The 17,360-nt window shown below is 63.0% G+C and overlaps 1 protein-coding gene across 3 annotated transcripts in view; it reads right to left on the minus strand.

Annotated features, from left to right (window-relative positions):
- ZC3H3 (zinc finger CCCH-type containing 3) overlaps window positions 1-17,360 on the minus strand; it is an 89,193-nt gene that overhangs the window by 21,133 nt on the left and 50,700 nt on the right. For all 3 annotated transcript variants that reach the window (XM_026488907.4, XM_048212459.2, XM_057307999.1), the window contains exons 5-8: window positions 6,716-6,903; window positions 1,246-1,288; window positions 1,000-1,161; window positions 819-888 (exon numbers count right to left, since the gene is read on the minus strand). In XM_026488907.4, coding sequence (XP_026344692.2) covers window positions 819-888; window positions 1,000-1,161; window positions 1,246-1,288; window positions 6,716-6,903 — 463 coding nt within the window. The remainder of the gene's footprint in view (window positions 1-818; window positions 889-999; window positions 1,162-1,245; window positions 1,289-6,715; window positions 6,904-17,360) is intronic.

A 17,360-nucleotide genomic window follows, 5' to 3' on the forward strand; every position in this document is an offset into this window, starting at 1 on the left:
AAACAATTCCCTTAATGTGGCTTTTGATATAGAGCCCAAATTAGCCCTAATAAAAAGGGATAATAAAGCCAACTCTTACAGCAAACGGAACTCCTCCTAGCTGTCAGCACGGCCGTTATCGAGAGGAAACTGCATTCTCATTTCAATTAACCTTGTTTGCACCCACCACGTCCACACAAATAACAATAACATTAATTCAGGGCGCGAGTGCGGCGTCCACATTAGACAGCTCAGAATGTGCACCGGCTTCGGAGCCGGAGCTAATGAACCTGAAACTCGACGTGAATTTCCAAATTGCTCACAACAGAGTTTCGAAGCTCTATTAGGGAGAAAAATGCTGATTCTTTTCAAGTTCCTCAAGGGGAAAAGCTGTTGTAGCGGCAGCCTCGGCCCGATCCCGCCTCCTCTAACCCTGCTGCGGCCCCAGAGTGGGGGTGGGTGGCAGGCAGCCCAGCCCGCGTTAAGCCCCCATCTCAGGGCTCCTGGCATGCTGCTGCCAGGGCCCCAGCACTGCCCTGGCTCTGCCCCCACGGTGGGCACTGTATGAGGGGGTCCCCCATGCTCACGGTGGCTAAGGGGAGGGGCCTGCGAGAGAGGGACCCCGCAGTGCGCCCACCTGTCCTCGGCTGCCCTTCTAAGCACACCCTGCCTGACCCCGCCAACCTCTCACCCAGCCTGGGCTGGGTCCCAGCTTGGGTGGCAGCTGGGGGATGCCACCCCGGGGCACGGGGTAGGGGTGGTCACACAGCCAGCAGCCCTGCCTGGGGTGAACCGTGGGGCGGGGCCTGCAGGGAGGCCGGGTGCCTGGGGGAGCTCACCTTCTCCTTGGACACATGGTGGGAGAAGGGGCACGTCCCATCTGTCTTCTTGCACGTGCCCCGGAGAAACCTGTGCAAAGGAGGGAAGAGGGTCAGAGGCGCAGGGGAAGCCAGAGGCAGGGCGCCTGCATGGCCCCCTGCGCCGCCCCCCCCCCCCTCGGCCCGGTGGGACGGAGGGCACCTGGTGCACACGGCCACCTTGTCGGGGTCGTGGATGTAGGGGCAGTGCTGGCCGTGGTTGCACCTGCCGAACCGGTTGTAGTACATGCAGTATTCCTGCTGCTGCTTCCGCCGCCGCTGCCTCGCCTGCCGGACGATGGCCAGGCTGCGCTGGACGGCCCGGCTGTGGATGGGGGTGGAGCTTTGTGAGCCTGAGGGACCCTCCCACCCAACCCGTGAGCCCCAGGCCCAACCCTGAGGGACGTACCTGGCCAGGGAGCGGCTGCAGCTGCTGGTAGGGTCCGTGCGGCCTGTGGGGAAAGAGGGCCACATCATGGCAGGTCCACGGGCCCCAGGCTCTCCGCTGCCCACCAAGCTGCTCAGCGCAGCCTTGTCAGGGTTCCCACTCTCGGTGCAGGCACTGCTGCCCCCTAAGGGAAACCGCCTATGCTCCCTTCAGCCTGGGTCGCATACACTGCTGGGACCCTACCAGACCCCCACCCGGTGCAGGGTGGCGGCCTGTCCAGGGACCAGATCTGGCAGCTGGCTGGTGGCCTCGTCTCAAGGCAGGTGGTCCCAGGATCGGCAGGTGGGCTGGGGGGGGGGATCTCCCCACCACGTCCCTCTGCCAGGAACAGGGCCCAGGGATATGGGACCTGAGGGGGGGGGTCCACGAATGCCCCCTGGCTTCGTAGGAGCCAGTAGTGATTCTTACGTATTGACAGGGTTATCCGACAAAAACATCACAGTGAGTACGTAGCTGCAAAGCCTGAGGTCTTCACTCTCAGGCTCTACAGGGACCTCCGTGCTGACCTCAGCCTCCATAGGCCCTGGACGAGCACATCTGGCTCTGAGGCCCTCATGGGCCATGGCAGGTGCCCATTCCCCAAAACCCTAAGCACAAAGACTAATCAGGTGCTCTCTGAGCTCACTGACTGGCCCAAGGGGGAGCTGTGCATGAGATGGACAGTGGTGACAAGAAGGGAGCAGGTGACAGGATGCCCACAGACAGGGCAGTTGGGGTTGGGGGGGGGGCTGGGGCTAGGGCAGTAGCAGACGAGGGGCAGGTGGGCAATGCTTGTCCTGCATGAGAAGGTGGAGGGAGTCCAGACTGATGTACAGCCCCCTGCCTCCCTTTTAGGCACAAGGTCACCACCCCCCAGAGCCAAGGTGGGCAGGTGGGGGCCAGAGGCTGCTCAGATGGCCACGAAGGCCCACGGTTCCTCTCTCTCTCTCTCTCTCTCACACACACACACACACACACACACACACACATGAACCTTCTCAGGCCAGATTCAATTTCCCTCAGGCAGCTGCTGAAATGAATCTGGTGGTAAGAGGCAGAAGTGACATCACTCAGAAATTCTAGGGACCTGAGGCAATGACAAAGCATTCCAGGCTTAAAAAGGGATGTCCCCAAACTGCCTGGCCCTGAGCCGCCCCATCAGAGCTGCATGGGAGGCCCAGGCAGGTGGCCCTCCTGCCACCTGGAGGCGCCTCCCTCGACCTCCCCAGGACGACCTTTGCCAGGACCCAGGCAGCTCAGTCCCCTCTCATGAGTTCCAGACCTGGTCACACAAGCATTCTGACACCTTACGCAGCCTGTCCACGTCCAAACTCCCCCACACCCCCAGGCTGGACCTTCAGGCACTCCTCTCCACATCCAGCCTGCTGCCGAGTCCCTCCCGGGCCGCCGCCCTCTGGCCAGTGTCCGCCCCTCTGAGCCTCAGTGTCTTCAAGCTGAGAAGAAGGGGTGGCTCCAGGGTTGAGCAGCGAGACCCCCGATGGGAGGGAGGTGCTCTGCTCGGTGGCCCAGGGGGCTGAAACACCAACAGGGCTGGTTTTGGTGCGGGGGTGGGGGGTGGGCCGAGGAGCAGCTGGCTAGCCCCAGGCCACAGGGGTGTCCTGGCTCCCAAGCTGGGGACACCGATCGGGGGTCCACGTCGGAGGCCGGTCCAGGTGGCACATGGTGCCGCACACCTGCCAGCCCGTGGCTGACAGTGTCATCGGATCGCGGCCGGTGAGCATGGCTTCCCAGGCTGTCACCCAGGCTGCCGGTGCCGCGGTGGCGCCAGCTGCTTCCGCCAGGGACCGTGGTCACCATGTGTCTGCCTGTCAGACTTGGGCCCCTGGCCTGGCTGCTGAGGGGACGGGGCGGGTTTACTTCCCTCTCCCCTCGCCACCTTTTGCTCTTATACACTGCCAGTGTGGGGCTCGCAGTGGGAGGCGGCACTCGACTGCTGTGCAGTGTTAAAAAATGCGCGTCAAGTAGCTGGCTGGGAAAGAGGCCGCGAGGTGCTGAGGGTGCGACCGGGTTCAGCTGAAAACCCTCAGCAGCCACGGAGCAGGAGGCGCGAGCCTTCGGAGCGCTTGCGCTGCCCGGGGACCTTCCCAAAATAGACACTGGGAGCTCGGCTCGGCCGCCCCGCCCCGCCAGGCAGCGGCTCACCTCCCCAGGCGCAGGAGCCTAAGTCAGGGGCTCTGGGGTCAGGGGGAGCAGCCGGGCAGGTCTGCAGCCCCACGGCACCCCGGCGGGACTCCTCCTTCCCAGGAAATCATGGCCCTGGGCAGAGGGAGCCCCAGAAAGAGACATCGGGAAGGGAGGGAGACAGCAGGGTAGGGCCTTGGGCGCACAGCTCGGGAGGCGGGGAGCCCTCTCTTGATCCCTCTCATGCCACTCTGTGTGACTTCTCAGCACACAGGGCGGGGTCAGCAGGTCACAGACGAGGAGATGAGGCACAGGGACCTGTGACCTGCCCAGGGGTGTGTGACAGCCAGTGAGTGGCAGGAGCCTACCACAAATCCGCCTCGCTCCAGGGCCTGGGGCTCTGAACACGCCTGGGAGCCAGCCCTGGAGCCTGGGCTGGGGGAGATGGCTCTAGCAGATGGACCTGGGGCTTCTGCTCCACAGCAGCGACAGAGACAGACTCCCGGCCCCAGGCAGCACGCGTCACAGCCCGTACCTGGCTGCACGCCGGGAGAGGTCCCAGGGCTGGGCCCTTTGGTTGGGCCGACCTTGGACCCGGAGGGAAGTCCTCGATCCCTGGGGAGGAGGGTGGGGACTAGGCTCTGCTCTTCTCTCCCGGATACCCACCTCCCCATGGCTCGCGTACCCCACACAGGGGCTGACACTGTCCCAGAGAAGCCCAGCAGCCAGGAGGAGCCCGAGGAAAAGTCAGGGGGAGAGGAGGTGGAGCCCCTGCCCCTCTCGAGGAGGGGCAGGCTGTGCTTTCCTGCCCAGGTCAAAGTTGTGCTGACACCAAAGGAGAAAATTTATTCCTTTAATTATAATTTGTCTAAGGAGGCCACTGGTCAGCGGGCACTCACGCAGCCGGAAACACCCCACCTTCCTCACAGCAAGGAGTTGGCCGCCCATATGGGGGTCAGGCAGCTGGAGGCGGGGGGTGGTCTCTTGGTGGTCTCTGGCTCTGGCTCTGCCTCATACCTGAGAGAGGCCACCCAACGGTCCGTGTTCCCAATCCCACCTACCTGCCCCTGGCTGCCCTCAAGTGGGGAGGGCTGAGCCCCAGGACTCAGCCGACGAGGAGCGGGGCCTCCTGGGAACTCGCCTGGCCCCAGAGGCCTCTGTCCTGCCTGTACTGCTTGGGACCAGGAGGCTGGGGGAGGAGGGGCTGGAGGCCCGGGCAGCGTGCACAGCAGGGCATCCCTCCGCGCACCGCGCCCTGCACAAGGGGAATCCGTGACTGCGTGGAGGTCAGCACCCGCAGGGGGTGGGCTTGGCGAGGTGTCCTCCACAGTGAGACGTGGGACAGCTGCCTGCTCAGGTGCGGTGAGGCGTGGGCTGTGGAGGGAGGGAGCGCCCCACAGCCCCTACTGCTGGCCCCTTTCACCGCCTGCTCTACCGCTCTGAGGCGGTGGCAGCCTGGGCTCTCCCAGGAGCTCTGGCTCTACTCTCTACCCTCCCCTCAAGCAACTGCCAAGCGGTTCACACCTGCCTCTTCCTCTCTATCTCCGTGTGCTTCTCCTCCCACCGTGGACCTGAGGAGCCAGGTGGTGGGTACAACCCCACCCCAAGGGCCCATCCAGCCCACTGGAGATCAGGGTCCATGTGGAGGGGCCCCCACGCAGCGCAGAGCACACGGGCAGCAGGGTCCCAGCAAGGGCCAGGGGGCCCCAAACCATAATGCACTTCTGGGTCCCTGCATGTAGACAGTGTGAATGCCAGGACGGCCAATGATGTCTGGCCAGGCCAGGGAGGAGTCCCTCAGACCTGACATGAATAAGCAGCAAACAGCACTGCTGGGGCTAACAGGAGAGAAGGGTGCTCGAGGGGGTGTGGCTCCGTGACATGCTTGGCCGTCAAAATGTCAGCAGAATGGACGCCCCCCCCAGTAAGCTCCATCCAGCTCCCAAAGGCGAACAACAGGAAACAGAGCCTGGGTCCTGCCTGCTGAGTCGGCTTATGGGGTCAGGGGTGGCAGTCGGGCACAGAGAGGATGATGGATGGGAAAGGCCAGGCGGTGCCTTTCACCAAGAAGGCCTGGGGGAGGCTGGGGCCAGGGCGTGTGACCCACAGAGAGACCGCATCAGTCGGGGCCGCGCAGAACATCTCTCTGCAGAGAGGCTGCCCGGAAGCCCTCCATGGCTCCGTCCACTCCACACACTGGCCTGGCCAGAAACAGCAGCTCCGTGTGGGGCCTCATAGACCACGAACACCGATGCCGTGGGCCTGCTGCGCCCAGGGGTCAGAGGCTCGGGCCCCATGAGAAGGTCCAGCCAGTGCAGACCTGCTCCTCCACCAGATGAGCCAGCTGAAGCCAAGGTGGAAAGGCCCTTAGATCACACAGCCCAATCCCTCAGGAAGGGGACGGGGAAACTGAGGCACAGAGGCAGAGCAGAGCCATGGCTTTCGGGCCCCCTCCTGCCTCTCCTGGGGAGCCTAGCACCCTGTCTGGAAAAAGGCAGCCAGTCACCCATGCCTCCCTCCCTGCAGTCCCACAGACAGAGGCCCTGGGGACACAGCTGGGCAAGGGCTTCCGGGAAGGGGCCCCCAACCTACAGATGGCCCCAGAGCCCCGCCTCTCCCCTGGGCCTGGCCTCTTCTCCCTCCTGCCTCCTTGGGTGCGCAGGGCAGGGGCTGGGAGCAGCTGGGCCTCTGCAGTCCCCACACTGCCTGCAACCTCACCCTTTTTTTCTTGACAGAAAAGGATGGGGGTAAAACTGGACTGAAACCAAAATATTTTCTAGTTAATTTGTATAATAAGCGAATCCAAAGCATTTCCTTCTCCTCGGCCTGTTTCCCCAGGCCGCGGGGGCGTGTGCAGTGGCGGCGGCTGCCTCCACAGTTGGGAGGCATTGCCAATGAGATTAGGGGGCGCCGCGGCCCCAGGTGTTCACTCGCCAGGGCCGTGTTTACCATACCCGGCTCATCTCCTTTGTCCAGGAGCGAAACATGGAAAATCAGGGCTGCTCAGCCAAGCGAGAGGTGGTGCGCTCGGGGGGGCTTTCCCCTGGGGACGTGGAGGCTGCGAGGCCTCCCCGTGTGTGCCCTGCCTGCTCTGGCCACCCCGTCAGCTTTGGCGGGGACAGCCTCAGCGGCTCTGTAAGCAGGGAACCTAACACGAGCTCCCGGCCTGGCACGGGGCCGTGTGGGAAGCACTCACTCGCATCGGCTCCGTAGGAGCCCCAGGCCTGCCTGCCGCAGGTCACCGGCACGCCTCTGCCGCCGTCCACGATGCCGCTGGGGAGTTAAGGGCCCCCACCCTGAGCAGCCTCACCTGTGCGCAGGAGGGGTCTGCTGCCACCGTCGCCACTGGGCCGGCCATAGGTCTTGGAGAGCTTGTTGGCCGACACCTTGTACAAGACCCCTCCGATGCAGCGGTAGCCTTTGTTCCGCCACCGAGGAGAGCCGGGCTGGGCCTTCCCGCCCCCCGCAGCGGGGCGCAGGCGGTTCAACACCAGAGACCTGCGGAGACAGGGAGAGCCCGGTGTGTCCGGCCTCATGGGCCCCCAGTCTGTCCCCTCCCCTCCTCACCCCCCCAGGCACGGGGGGCCCCCCAACCCCACTAGCCGGGCTGAAAGGCACAGGTAGGGGACAAGCCTCCCCCTTCCAGCACATACACCCCTGAGACAGGACCGTCCGGGCCCTGGCCTTCTGGCAGGGCATCCTGAGGGAGCTCCACGGCTCGGGCAAGTCCCCTGAGGGTCCGCAGCACAGCTGCTGGTCATCACCACTGCCCGGGAACATCTTCCACCAGATGCTGCCCCAGCGCACACCACCCAGGCCTTTGGGATGGCAGATGCTCTCGGGTCAGCGGGCTCTACTGCCTGTCCCCTCTGTCCACCACACGGGAACTCAGCATGGACAGTGGGAAGGGACAGCCTCACAGACCCCATCCAGGCAAGCTGCTTGGGGGAAAGACTGGAGATGCCTTAAAGTCACGGGCTGGAAGAGGCCCGGGAAAGCCTTTGGGATTAGCTGAGTGGATGATCCAGGCAGGGAAGGCAGACCTGTGCCTGGACAGCCCCGGTGGCTGCCTGCCCATTCCCTCCCTCCCAATTCTCCTCTGACCAGGTCCTGGGCCCTATCCAGGACCAGGAAGCCAAGGGCAGAGGGGGTCGGGAGGAGGCCCCAGATGCCCCCGCTTCGAGAAACATCCCCCTGCAAACACCACAGCTACAATGGGCTGTGGCTGCAGGCCCCCAGGCTTGGGGGTGCCATGCCAGCACCAACTGTGGGCCTGCAGCTGTCCTGGCTGACCCATTCCCCCAGCTGTCACATGGGCAGGCTGCCACTGAAACGAGGGGACAAGGCCCTCCCACTCAGGGTGCCTGGCATGGAGACTAGCCAGCTTCATGACTCCAGAAGGGCGTGGGGCCTTTCCCCCTCAGGACGCATTTGAGCAGTAATTTGTTTATGCAAATTGACCTTAATTCCATATTAGCTCAGACTCTGCTCATTATGTTATTACCACCAAGAGTACACACCGTGCCCCACTGGCAAGTCCCGGCCTCTGCGTGCTGGTGCCTCCAAGCAGCAGGAGGGGCCGGCGTGAGCAGAGCCATCCTCACTGCAGGCACCACCACCGGCCACCGGGACCTGGCTGAAGCAGGACGGTGATCAGCCCCATGCAGGGCCATGCCACCTGCCCTTCTGGGTCTCCCCAAGGCCCTGCAGCCCACCCCCTAGGCAGCGCACAGGTCCCCATCTCCATCGGGGCACCCAGGGCCAGGACAGGCCTCAGGGCATCCTGGCACACAGGCTGCTGCTGGTGGGGGCTGCCCACAGCGGGCCTGCCCGGACCTGAGGTGCGGCTACCACCCCAACCCCGCGGCCCCAGGGTCCCCCGGGCCTTGGTATCTCTGCAAGCTGGGGGTGCTCTTGCCAGCGCAGAGCCTCTGAGGGCACGTTAGAGAGATACTCTGCGCAAGTGAGCCGGGTGCTCAGGGGACCCAAAGCTGCGGCGTAAGGACAAAGGCCAGGCGGGGAGTGCCGAGGAGGACGCCGCAGCCCAACGGCACTTAACCCAGTTTCCCTTAATTAAAATTCAAGTTCACAAACACCAATCTTGGGAAAAAGTCCTGCCAAGGGACCCCAGCCGGCCTGGCTCGTGCTGTCCACACCCTACAGGCTCCGGCTGCCCCCACACAGGGCGCGTCTCAGCAGGAAGGGGGGTGGGTAGGGATCCTCTGGGGGAGGCAGACAGACTTCCAGATTTTCCTCAGACCCTGGGACTCCAGCTCCACCCACGCTGGTCCCAGGGTATCTGTGTCCAGTGAGCACCTGCCTTTTCCCCTTGGCTCCCTCAGAGGCCAGGCCAAGGTATGAGGAGGGTGGGGCCAGGCAGGGTCGCCTTCTGTTCTGGCCCTGCTGCAGAATCCTGTGAGCCCTCTGTGGGAGCTGTGGTCACTGTCCACATGGCACAGCTTGGCCCGAGAGTCCTAATCCCCACAACTGAGAGCTGAGCCTAGGGCCAGGGGCCACCTCAGCTCGCTCAGCCGGAAAGCAACAGGCCCCTTACAGCCCCAGCGCCCAGCCCCATGGTGTCCAGAGCCCTCAGGGGTCTCACCGCTGATGAGGCAGCTGCCCCTTCATCCACGCATGTGGGCCAGGGCCAGCACCCAAAGCCTCCACTCCTGCAGCCCTGGAGGCTGAATGGACCGACAGCAAGCCCAGCCCATGCACGTAAGACACTCACCCCTCAGGGCCAGACCCCAGACCTCCCAACAGGCCCTGCAGTGAGAAGATGCAGCAGCCGCTTACAGGACCAAGGACACCACTCTTCGCTGCCTCTTCCCTTGGGGCATGGACCCTTCCCTCCTGGGCCACCACCCCTACCCATCCCCCCATCTGCGCCACAGAACGAAACAAAGCATGAGGGGCAGGTGGGCAACCAGACCTCCGCCCCACCTACCCACCTCGGCCCAGCGTCTCAGGACCCCACATCCCCAGAAACCCAGCCCTCCGAGGGGTGAGGAAACTCACCCGTGGGCACGTGCCGCTGGCTGAGGCCAGACAGGGACAGACCACCACTCCCAGGGGAGCCACACAGCTGAAGCTGCAAGAGGTGGCCGAGCCCAGAGAGGGACCTGTGGACGTGGAGGCAGACAGGATCTCGGTGCAGGAGGAGCTAGGAGCTTCAGCATAGAGTATGTTCTGGCCCCAAGGGTGGTCCCGTCCAGGCCCATCCCACAGCTCCGTGCGGTGAGGAGCCTCAGCCTGGGGCTGTTACCAGTGCGCCCTGAAGAGCGAGCCCCAGGGATGCCCTCCTGGCTCCCAGACTAGGCACTAGGGCCAGACATACCCTATGCCCTTCTTCGGAGAAGCACCTTTCATGATTTACAGTTTTGGCCAAGAGGCGTATTTCAGGCGACACCTCTTTCCCTGCATGTTGTTGATTATCGCCACAGTTATTTTTATGGAAGAACAGGACTGAAAGATCTGTCCCCCTCTCCCACCAAAAACCACCCCCTGGGTTTCAGGGCCATTACAGGATGATTGTTGGCCCCTGGGGGGGGGGGGAACGGGAGCAGTTTCGAGGCCTAGCAGCTCTCCTGTTCTCACGCCCTGGCCCAGTGTTTACGGCCTCTGCACACACGCATGCCCGAGGGACCCTGCGTGTCCGAGGGTGTGGGGCTGTGGCCCCCAGCGGTGCTGCGGGGCTATTTGGAGGAGGTGGACATACCCACAGAACTTGGGGAGGGCTAGCCAGGGCTGCAGAAGGGCCCACCTGCCCAGGGAAAGCGACCCCAGCCTGCAGCTGCACAGACCATCTCTGCCCTTCCCTCACCCCTGAGGGGCCCGCTCCCTGACTCGGGACCTGTGGCCAGGCGGGCGCCAGGCGGGCCAGGGGCTGCCTTGTAGCTTTTCAGTGCCATAGGTGTCACGGCACTCCGGTAAATTGTTACCCTAATGGAGAGGACAGGCTTTGGAAACCAACTGTATTGAGAAGAGGGGATAAAATTAATGAGATAATAGCCGGGCCAAGGACCCGGAGAGCGCTCCTGCCCTCGCGGCGAGGGCCCTGTAATTCCTTTTCTACAACAGGAGCCTCCGATCTAAAGGCTTCTCCCATCCGTCCGGCAGGCCCACGCCGCCAGGAAATTTCATTAACGCTGGAAAATAGGAAAGGTATTAAGCGTGGATAATGAAGGCCAGGGAGGGAACCGTGCCTTAAGATAGTCTTCTTTCTCGCCTTTGTAATGGGAGGCATGAACTTTCCCTTCAAATCCATTTCTAATCCATTTGAAATACTACAGCAAATTATCTTTCCTTCAGCCCGAAAGCGGGCAGCCAATTTACTCCGAATAGAAGTGACAATGCCCCAGGATTTATCACCATAACCTTGACTACACCAGGGTGAGGGCTGGGCCCCCTCACCCCCCCCCCCCGGGGGGCAAGAAGAACGGGTGGGGGGAGATAACATTTTAAATGAATAGCAGTGGTAATGGGGAGACAGACACACACACCACAAAAGTAGGTTTAAAAAGAAAAGCTGTCCATGGGTCTGGGCCTGGGGAGCAGCTGGCGAGTACCAGCCCGCGGCCGTCGAGGCGGCAAGGTGCTCTGCCATGCCGGGTGCTGACGGTCCTAGGGCAAAGGCGCCCAAGAGGAGGGGTCGTCAGGGTCTGGGCCAGACCAAGGGAGGCTTTCCTTGAGAAGCCAGGGATATGTGTGGTGTGTGCCCTGCCGGCCTGCAGGGCCCGCTCACCCAGTCTGCTGGGGCTCCCCCGCCCTCCAAGGGCTTTGAGGGCCAACCCTGGACACCCATACTCTCTCCTCTGCGAGCATCCCGTGGCCACTGCCCACGGCAGGTCCACAGCCTCCAACACTGTACACAGGGTGCCCCTGCCCACTGGGTCTGCTTCTCAGGCTACAGGGTGCGAAGGGCCCACCCCAGGCGTCGTCGGCTACACAGCCTGGCAGCAGGGGCATGGGTGTGAACGAGAGGCCCGGCAGGCAGATCAGCTCCCAAACACAGGTGCACCTGAGAGCAAAAGCACCGTGCCCACCCTGGTCGCAGGAGCTGACAAACAGCAGCCCCTCCTGAGGCCCCGTGGTGGGTGTTGCTCTCTGCACCCCAGACCCGCAGGTGAGGATGGGCAGCCTGCCTGGGCCACGTCAGGTGACGGCCCAGGGAGTGGTTCACTCCTGATCAAGAGCAGACTCAGGTGTAATAGACGAGGGGTAAGCGAGGTGGCTCCAACCTCTGGGAGGCCCTGGGTAGGGCAAGTCCGAAACTGGGAGCGGTGTCCAGATGCCCAGGCCTCCTCACCAGGTCCAACGGCACCTTTCAACAAATACGGCCTCAGGCTGCCCTGCACAGCCACACTGGAACTGAGCGGACCCCAGCCCCCACTCGGACTCACTCAGTCCTCAGGTTTTCCTGAGGACACAGCACAGCATACGTGGCCCTAAGGCAGCCCATCCCAGGCCACGTGGACCCAGAGAGGGTGGGACAGACCCTCCTCCTGGGGACAGGGCTAGGCCAAGGGGCCACACGAAGGCTGGGCACAGATCTATGTGCAGGACCAAAGAAGTCGCTGGCAGGAACTTGCCAGGCACCCAGAGGCGTTTTTGCTGGTGGGTTCTTCCCTACCCCTCAGGGAGGGCTCCTGGACCCTGGATGTGCCCACAGTCTGCTCCCCACCTTTCACACAGACCCCTCCCCTCCCTGGGACCCTCAGCCAGTGACCAGAGTCAGCAAGGAAACCTACCTCACCAAAGCTGGCCCACTCTCTCGCTCCGAGATGCAGGCTGGGGGGCCCCCCACCCTGATTTCCAGCTCCCTCGTGGGGTCCCTGCACCCCATCCCACCAGCTGGTTTGAAAACAGCATGTTTGACCAGGTTCTGTCCCCATTCTGCTGACACCCTGCAGCGGCCCCGACTCTCCTCGTGGGGAGCTCTGTCAGGAGACCCCGCAGGCTGGGCTGTCAGGCCCTCATGGGCCACTGTCCCCACACGCGCCCCCACCAGCCAGGACTCCAGCCACACTGGGCAGTTCTGCTTCCTGGAAAGCACTGTGGACTATGTGAGTGTGGTGTGTGCCCTGCTCGGCCTTGCACGGGCCTCTGCCATGCACACCCAACGCCCGTTATCAGGGTCACCCCTGAGACCAAACTCAGACGTCACATCCTCGGGAAGCCTTCCCTGACCCCCCGACAGCTCGCTGTCACAGGCCCCCAGCCTGGCACCGTGTAGTAATGCGCCCGGAGCACCTGGGGCGGCTCACCGCAGTGCCCTTGACCCGGGAGCCACGCTGCTGTGGGGGGCTGTGTGAACATGTGCCGGGAGAACGGGCAGCAGGAGGGGGGCTGGGTGCTGCCTGGGGACCCACACGCTGGTCCTCTTGGGGTTCAGGTCAGGTGACAGATGCAGAGAGGACACGTACAACGGGCAAGGAGACCAGGCAGCAGAGGCTCTCTGGGAACAAAGGGGCCTGAACACACAGGCCGTGCTGCTGGAGGAAGCACACGGGAGCCCGGACCGTCGGAAAGACCGTCGGGCGTGAGCACGGTGGGTGGGTGAACTGAGGCAGGGAGGCCGCGGCCACTGTCCAGGGCTGGGCAGGCAGAGGTGGGGGAGGTGGAGGGCAGAGGTCATGGGTGGAGGGCAGAGGGGCTCAGCCAGGCTCCTGGCCAGAGCTTGACCTCCAACCCCCGGTGTATGGGGCAGGGGCAGTGCATGGCCGAGGACCCAGCAGCCTCTAGGTCAGTCCATGCAAGCCTGTGGTGACAGTGCAGGAGGTGGGCAAGCTGGCTGGGGAGCAGAGAAAACAAGCGGGGAAGCATTTTTCAGGAAATGGAGCACGGTTCTGTGAAGCTTCGAGGCGAGCAGGGAGTGCGCCGTCAGCAGAAGCAGAGTGCCCGGGGGAGGCGGCTCTGCACAGCGAATCCCAAGTAGGTCAGGCTCAGCCGCCACCGTGACAGGCTGCAAAGTGCTTAAGTGGGCTTTCCACGGAAACGCTGACGGGCGCCACCTCAGCTCCGCTCGGAGGGTGTGAGTGCGCCCCTACATGCGTGCAAGGGGCCCGGCCCCCCCAGCCCATGCCCATTCTGCCCCCAGAGCAAGACCCAGCTTGGAGCCGGTGCAGGGGGCGGGGGGCTGGTGATGCTGGGCAGTCTGTGGGGAGAGCTCTGGGGGGAGGGGCCCATGCAGGACCAGCAGGGCAGGAGGGGAGAGGATGGCCAAAGGGCCGGCCTAAGGTAAGGGTGTCAGAAACAGGGCTCAGCGGCCAGGGACCTAGTGCACGGCACTGGCATCATGACGCCTGTGGCTACCTGCCCTCCTCAGACCCTCCTCCACACACACACAGCCAGCTCCAAGGACCCCAGGCTCCCAATGAGTCAGGGCTGGGGCTCCATGCCTGGCTGGGGCCGTCCACCCTGCAGCTGGCTCTGGATGCTGGCCACACGTTCCCAGGCCACCTGGTGCCAGGGCAGCCCACGGCTCGGCCTTCCAGGGCACATCTGGTAGCAGATGAGGGGCTACGGGCCTGGGTGGGAGCGGAGGCCTGGGGGGCTGTGTGACCTAGGGGTGGGCTTACAGCAGGGACAGGATGTGCCTGGACAGGGGCTGGCCCACAGTGAAGGCTGAGCACCTGACCATGGTCCTGGGGGGGGGGGGACTGACTCCCCGGCTCCTGGGCTGACCTGGAGGGTCACCCAAAGGCTTCAGCACAGAGGCTGTTGTTGCATCGTGAGGGACCCCCTGTCCCGTGGCCCCCCAGGAATGAGCAGAAGTGATTCAGGGCGCCCCTGGCGAGCCAGCATGCTGGCGGGCAACACTAATTGTGCCGTCCCCATTACAAATGCCGCGGCCCCATTATGCGGGGCTGGGACTGTTTTATGTGCGCACATCTATTCAATTGGTATTTCGATCAATGGATGCATTACAAGCTTTCCCTTTAAGAGCCTAATAAACAACAAGATGGAAAGTAAAATTCTCCATAAAATGACACTTTTAAAAATCCATTTCAGCTGCGGCTATTGGTGTTCTGTATGTTAGCTGCAAAAACCACGTAGTACCGGGCCGCAGCGGCCCCACCGTGCAGCACAGCGTCCAGCTCGCGAGGGGTAGAGGGCGGGCACTAGGCTGCGTGGCCCTGGCAGGGCGCTCCAGCCTCTGCGCCCGGGTGTCACCCTCCGGGCTGGGTTGTCAGCCCAGCACTGCCTTGGCCCGTGACAGCTGATGAGGGGCAGGGCTGGCCCTTCCTCTGTTTCCCTCCTGCCCACGCCCCAGGTCTCTCTCTACCTGCTCCTTCTGTGTCTCTCCTCTTTCTCCCTCCCTCCCTCCCTCTGTCTCCTCTTGCCCCCCCTCCCCCAACCTGCCCCCTTCACCCTGTTCACTATGCACATCGAGTCCCGGCTGAACATTCCTCCAGCCCTGAAACGGCCCTTGCCCCCAGAACTCCATGCAAGGGACAAGCCAACAGAGGGGCAGAACTCAGGCCGCAGCACATCCATTGTAGCTCCTGCTTAGCATTCTCTGGGAAGACTTGGGGGGTCAAGACCCCACCTGGCTCATGGCTCCTTGGTTGAGAGCCCCCAAGGGAGCCCTGTGTAAGCCACATGGCCCATCTTGTCCACCACCCTCCTGACAACAGCCCAGGACTGAGGACACCCACAGGGACATTCAAACCAAGGTGAACCTCTACCCTCCTTCCATATCCCCCCAAGCCCCCAGACCCAGAGCTCTGCACGTCTGAACCCTGGGGACACTTCCCCAGGCTCCCTCAAAGCTGGACCTGCCAAGACGGCCTCCACCTCCAGCCTGTGTCCCTGGCGGGAGCTGGCTGGGCTGGACCTCCTCAACACCCCTGCTGCCTGCACACTGTCCACACAGCGACCCCTTTCCTGTGCCTTCCCCGCAGGAGACTCTGGTGTCTGTGGCTCTGACCTGCATCACCAGGGATGCAGGAACCCAGGCCGGAGAGTGCCCCGGCTGAGCCCTGGCAGCCCACGCCTGCCACACTCCCCCGAGGGACAGGTATGATCAAGCCCCACGGACCAGGCCCCATTGACCAGCCCGGACGTCCTGGCCTCTGGCAGCAGGTGCCTCACCCTCCCTCACAAGGCCTCCTCTTGCCTGCGTGGTAACCCAGCTCAGGGCCTCCACCCTCACACTCCGTGCTCCGAGCTGAGGGGCCGGCCCTGGGCCTGGCCCCACCGTGCCACTCCGCCCTCCCTCTCTGTTCCGGGGCAGAGGGCCCTAGCTACCTGCACCCCCCCTCTCCAGCTTCATCTGTGCGGTGCCCCTCACTTCCAGCACCATGGCCTCCTTCCGCCTGCAACGGCATGCCCTCCCCACCCCCAGCTCTCCCACAGGAGTCACCACCGCCCCTCTGGTGACCCCCATGCACATGTCAGGAAGGGGCCCTAGCATCTGGACACAGCCGAGCTGAAGGTCACAGGAGCGCAGCTCACACCACGGGCATGTCACAAAGTGAAAACATAACAAGAGCCACACAGAATGCCACGAGCCCTGGCCATCGGGGACCCCATGCATCAGGGCCACCTAAGGAGACTCATGAAGTGAGGGGAGGGAAGAGCCCGGTGGCCCCCATCACCACCTTGCAAAGGCGCTCACACTGCTAGTGAGGCCCGGCTCCCCTGGAAAGGGGCTGGGGTCCTCAGTGAGCCATGCAGACGGCACACAAACATCAGGAAAAGGCCCACGAGCTCAACAGTGAAAGCTCCCAAGCGTCGGAAAGTGAACAGGCGGCTAACTGCAAGATGAAAATACAGCAGAGTCGACAGCCTTCCAAGACCCCAGCTACACCTGGCTGGGACGTAAGGACAAAGGCAGCACGAATTCCATATTGAGGGAGCCCAGCGGCCGGCCAGGCCCCCTGCAGCGGGCGGGGCAGAAGAGTAAGATCAGCTGGCTGGTCTGGAGGCCGACCAGCTGGGGAAGGCTGAGAAACTGAGCCAGTGTTTCTAACGTTCACCTGGAAGAACATATGCTTGTGAGAGATGAAGGCACGTCCGTCAGCAGTAAGGACACAGAGTCCAGAGACAGCACTGCCTCCAGTCCCTGGACACTGGCAGGGCCGAGTGCTCATTTCAATAAATGGCTCTGGGGTGCCTGGGTGGCTCAGTCGGTTGAGCGTCCGACTCTTGGTTTCAGCGCAGGTGGTGATCTCAGGGTCCTGATTCTGACCCCTGCAGTAGCTCCACATTGGGCGTGAAGTCTGCTGGAGACCCTCCCTCTCCCTCTGCCCCTCCTTGCCCTGGCTCCCCCTCTATAAAGAAGGTTTGGGTGAGACGCCAGTTCACTCCCACGGCATGGTTACAGGGGGAAGACAAGAGAACAGCACGTGCTGCCGAGGCCACAGGAGGCTGACGTGCCCTCCCGCTGAGGGAGTGCGGGAGAGGACAGCCACAGCGGGAGGGCACCGTCCTTACCTACCGCAGCACGGCACCCCACACCTCTGCCGGAGCAAGTCCACAGAAACCAGGGCTCTGAGTCAGTCGGCGACATGCCCAACAAGACAAGGGAGCAGCAAAGACTAGAACTATGCCATCAACGCGTCATCAAGCACAGTGACTAAACTGTGGCATGTCCACACACCTGGAGGGAAAAGAACACACCACCGCTAGCCACAGTGGCGCACCTGGACCCGGGGAACAACAGGGTCTCAGTCAGCTTGGGCTGATGGCCAGCACCACAGACGGGACAGCTTACACAACAGAAGCCGATTTTCGTATGGTTCTGGGGGCCAGAAGTCCAAGGTCAAGGTGCCAGCATGTGTCTTTCCTGGCTTGCAGGTGCTCACCTTCTCCCTGTGTCCTCACATGGGACTTCCCGTACGCTGACAGAGAGCTCTGGTCTCTTCCTCTACTTATAAGGACTCCAATCCTATCAGATTAGGGCCCCACCCCAGTGACTTCATTTAACCTTGACCACTTCTACAAAGGCC

Source organism: Ursus arctos, unplaced genomic scaffold (genome assembly GCF_023065955.2).
Source record: "Ursus arctos isolate Adak ecotype North America unplaced genomic scaffold, UrsArc2.0 scaffold_6, whole genome shotgun sequence".
Lineage (NCBI taxonomy): Eukaryota > Metazoa > Chordata > Mammalia > Carnivora > Ursidae > Ursus > Ursus arctos.